This window comes from Hordeum vulgare, chromosome 6H (assembly GCF_904849725.1).
Source record: "Hordeum vulgare subsp. vulgare chromosome 6H, MorexV3_pseudomolecules_assembly, whole genome shotgun sequence".
Classification (NCBI taxonomy): Eukaryota; Viridiplantae; Streptophyta; class Magnoliopsida; order Poales; family Poaceae; genus Hordeum; species Hordeum vulgare.
Genome location: NC_058523.1, coordinates 87,249,369 through 87,251,614, shown reverse-complemented (window position 1 = coordinate 87,251,614; position 2,246 = coordinate 87,249,369). Strand labels below are relative to the sequence as shown.

At 58.9% G+C, this 2,246-nt stretch overlaps 1 protein-coding gene across 1 annotated transcript; it reads left to right on the top strand.

Moving 5' to 3' along the window:
* Positions 1 to 327: 327 nt before the first annotated feature.
* On the top strand, positions 328 to 2,246 carry LOC123402762 (phenolic glucoside malonyltransferase 1-like). The gene is made up of 3 exons (XM_045096718.1): positions 328 to 880; positions 941 to 1,183; positions 1,354 to 2,246. The coding sequence occupies exons 1-3, from the start codon at positions 416 to 418 to the stop codon at positions 2,005 to 2,007; spliced, it is 1,362 nt and encodes a 453-aa protein (XP_044952653.1). The 5' UTR covers positions 328 to 415; the 3' UTR covers positions 2,008 to 2,246.

The window sequence follows — 2,246 nt, the reverse complement described above, 5'->3', positions numbered from 1 at the left end:
TATGCTAAACATGTTTGTGAATGCGTACCAGTTTTTTTTTTGTTTTTTTTTGTTTTTTTTTGACGATATGTGTAGCCGCTTCGTGATTTTATATATCAAAAAATTGTTCTTACAAAGGAAGAGATAAAGAAGAAGACATAAATATTTAACTAAACAAAAAAGATAAAAGAAAATAGGAAAAGAAACAGAAAATAAAATAAAAGTTAACACAAGGCAAAATACCATGAAAAAGAGAAAAAGTATATCAGATGAAGAAACATTGAAATCGGACATTTCTGCCGCTGCGTCAGCCTGGGTGACGAGCGCACGCCACGGAAGCGCGCAAGCAGACATCTTCCCTGCCGCTTCCGGCGATTTATTATACGGTCATCCCAGAAAGAGGAAGGCAGGCCTGCCACGGAAGAGAGCCGGGAGCATGCCGCCCATGGTGCGCACGAGGAGCACCACCGCTGTCCCCGTCCACGCCGCTGGCGGCGGGGAGCTCCCGGACCCCGGCCGGGTTGTCCCGCTGTCCCCGTTCGACGCGTTCTGGGTGTCACTGCCCCCAGTCCGCCGCGTCTTCCTCTTCCGCTCCCTGCCCGGCGTCCCGTTCTCGGACGTCGTCGGCACCCTCAGGTCCTCACTCGCGCAAGTGCTCCCAGCCTTCCACCCCTTCGCCGGCTCACTCACGTACTCGCCGGACTCGCGCGCTGTGTCGATCGTCCTCCCCGACGAGTGGGAGGGCTTCCCATGCGGCGGCGTCACGTTCGTCGAGGCCGAGGCGGACCTCGATTTCGAGCGGCTCGTTGAGGAGGCGGAAGAACACGACCAGGACGCTCTCGGACAGCTTGTCCCGGACATCCGCCGCGACCAGCTCCCGGCGCCCGTGATGGCTGCTCAGGTACGCGTCACGCTGTAAGTTATCCGGGCTGCTGTTGTTGTTTAATGCGTGGGTAAGCAGGTGACGGAGTTCGTCGGTAGCGGCGGTGGCGTGGCACTAGGGGTGGCCGTGCACCATACTGCGGCGGACGGGCGTGGCATTTGGCGGTTCTTGGATATGTGGGCGGCGACCGCGGCCGGTGTTGAGGATGGAGGGGTACGGGCTGAGCCGGCACCGCTTCACGATCGGAGGCTGGTGCAGTTCCACGGCGACGAAGAGCTCGTCAGGTTGTTCTTGCTGCAAGTTGCCCCGAACTTGCCCACGGTGAGCGCTCGTTGTCACTGTCTCTCTCTACCAAGCTAAATTGAAACGACCCGAGACAAAGATCCTTGTGAAAGAGACACTGGCTGATTTTGGCAAATCAAAGTAACAACATGCAGTTTGTTCGGCAAAGCTTCCAATCCATGCCACTAAAATCCCTGAACCAACCGCAGATTGCTCCGAAGCAGGATCCGGTGCTGGACACCCGGCGTCGCCTCAGCCGGCGAACCTTCACCTTCGCCGCGTCCGCGGTGCAGCGTCTCAAGCAGAGGCTCGCGTCCGCGGCGAACATCGGCACGGCGCCATCCACCTTCGCCGCCCTGGCGGCGCACGGGTGGGTGTCCATCGCGCGCGCCAGCGGCTTCGCCGACGACGCCCCGGTGTACGTCGTCTTCCTCGCGGACTGCCGCGCCTACATGTCGCCCCCGGTGCCGAACGCCTACGCCGGCAACTGCGTCGCGCTCTGCACGGCCTCGCTGAGCGGTTCGGTGCTCTCGGGGCCGGACGGGCCCGCGCGGGCGCTCCTGGCTGTCAGGGAGGCCGTCGCGGAGGCGAAGCGCGACCCGCTCCGCGACCGCGCACGGTGGTTGGCAAAGTTCATGGCCATCCCGCCCGGCCGCGCGGTCGTCCTGGTGGGGTCGCCGTGGTTCCCCGCGTACGGGCTGGACTTCGGGTTCGGGAGGCCGGCGAGGGTGGAGCTGGAGTCCATGAACAACGACGGCGAGATGGTGCTTGTCGCCGGGAGGGAGGCTGGCTCGGTGCAGGCGTCTGTGGCGATTGCCGCGGGGAAGATGCTGGCATTCCGCGACAAGTTCATGGTTGAATGAGCATCCGCGTACGACCGTGCTCTGGTGATTTACTGATTTTCAGTAAGTAGATATGCTGAATATATGATCTGCAAATAATCGATAGTCTTAGGTCAAGATATGGCCTGGAGACTCTTGTATGTATGCTCATGCAGCTCATCTGTGAACCATATCCGATCCAACAATAGTCTGTATTTCTTTTCTCTACGCGAAACATGGGATCTTTATGCTGGGAGGTCCACCGGTGGATTCGTACTAAA

Coding starts and splice junctions, on each gene's coding strand:
- LOC123402762 (XM_045096718.1), top strand. CDS start 416: ATGCCGCCCATGGTGCGCACGAGGAGCACCACCGCTGTCCCCGTCCAC. Junction 881..940: donor CGCCCGTGATGGCTGCTCAG/GTACGCGTCACG, acceptor GTGGGTAAGCAG/GTGACGGAGTTCGTCGGTAG. Junction 1,184..1,353: donor TTGCCCCGAACTTGCCCACG/GTGAGCGCTCGT, acceptor AACCAACCGCAG/ATTGCTCCGAAGCAGGATCC.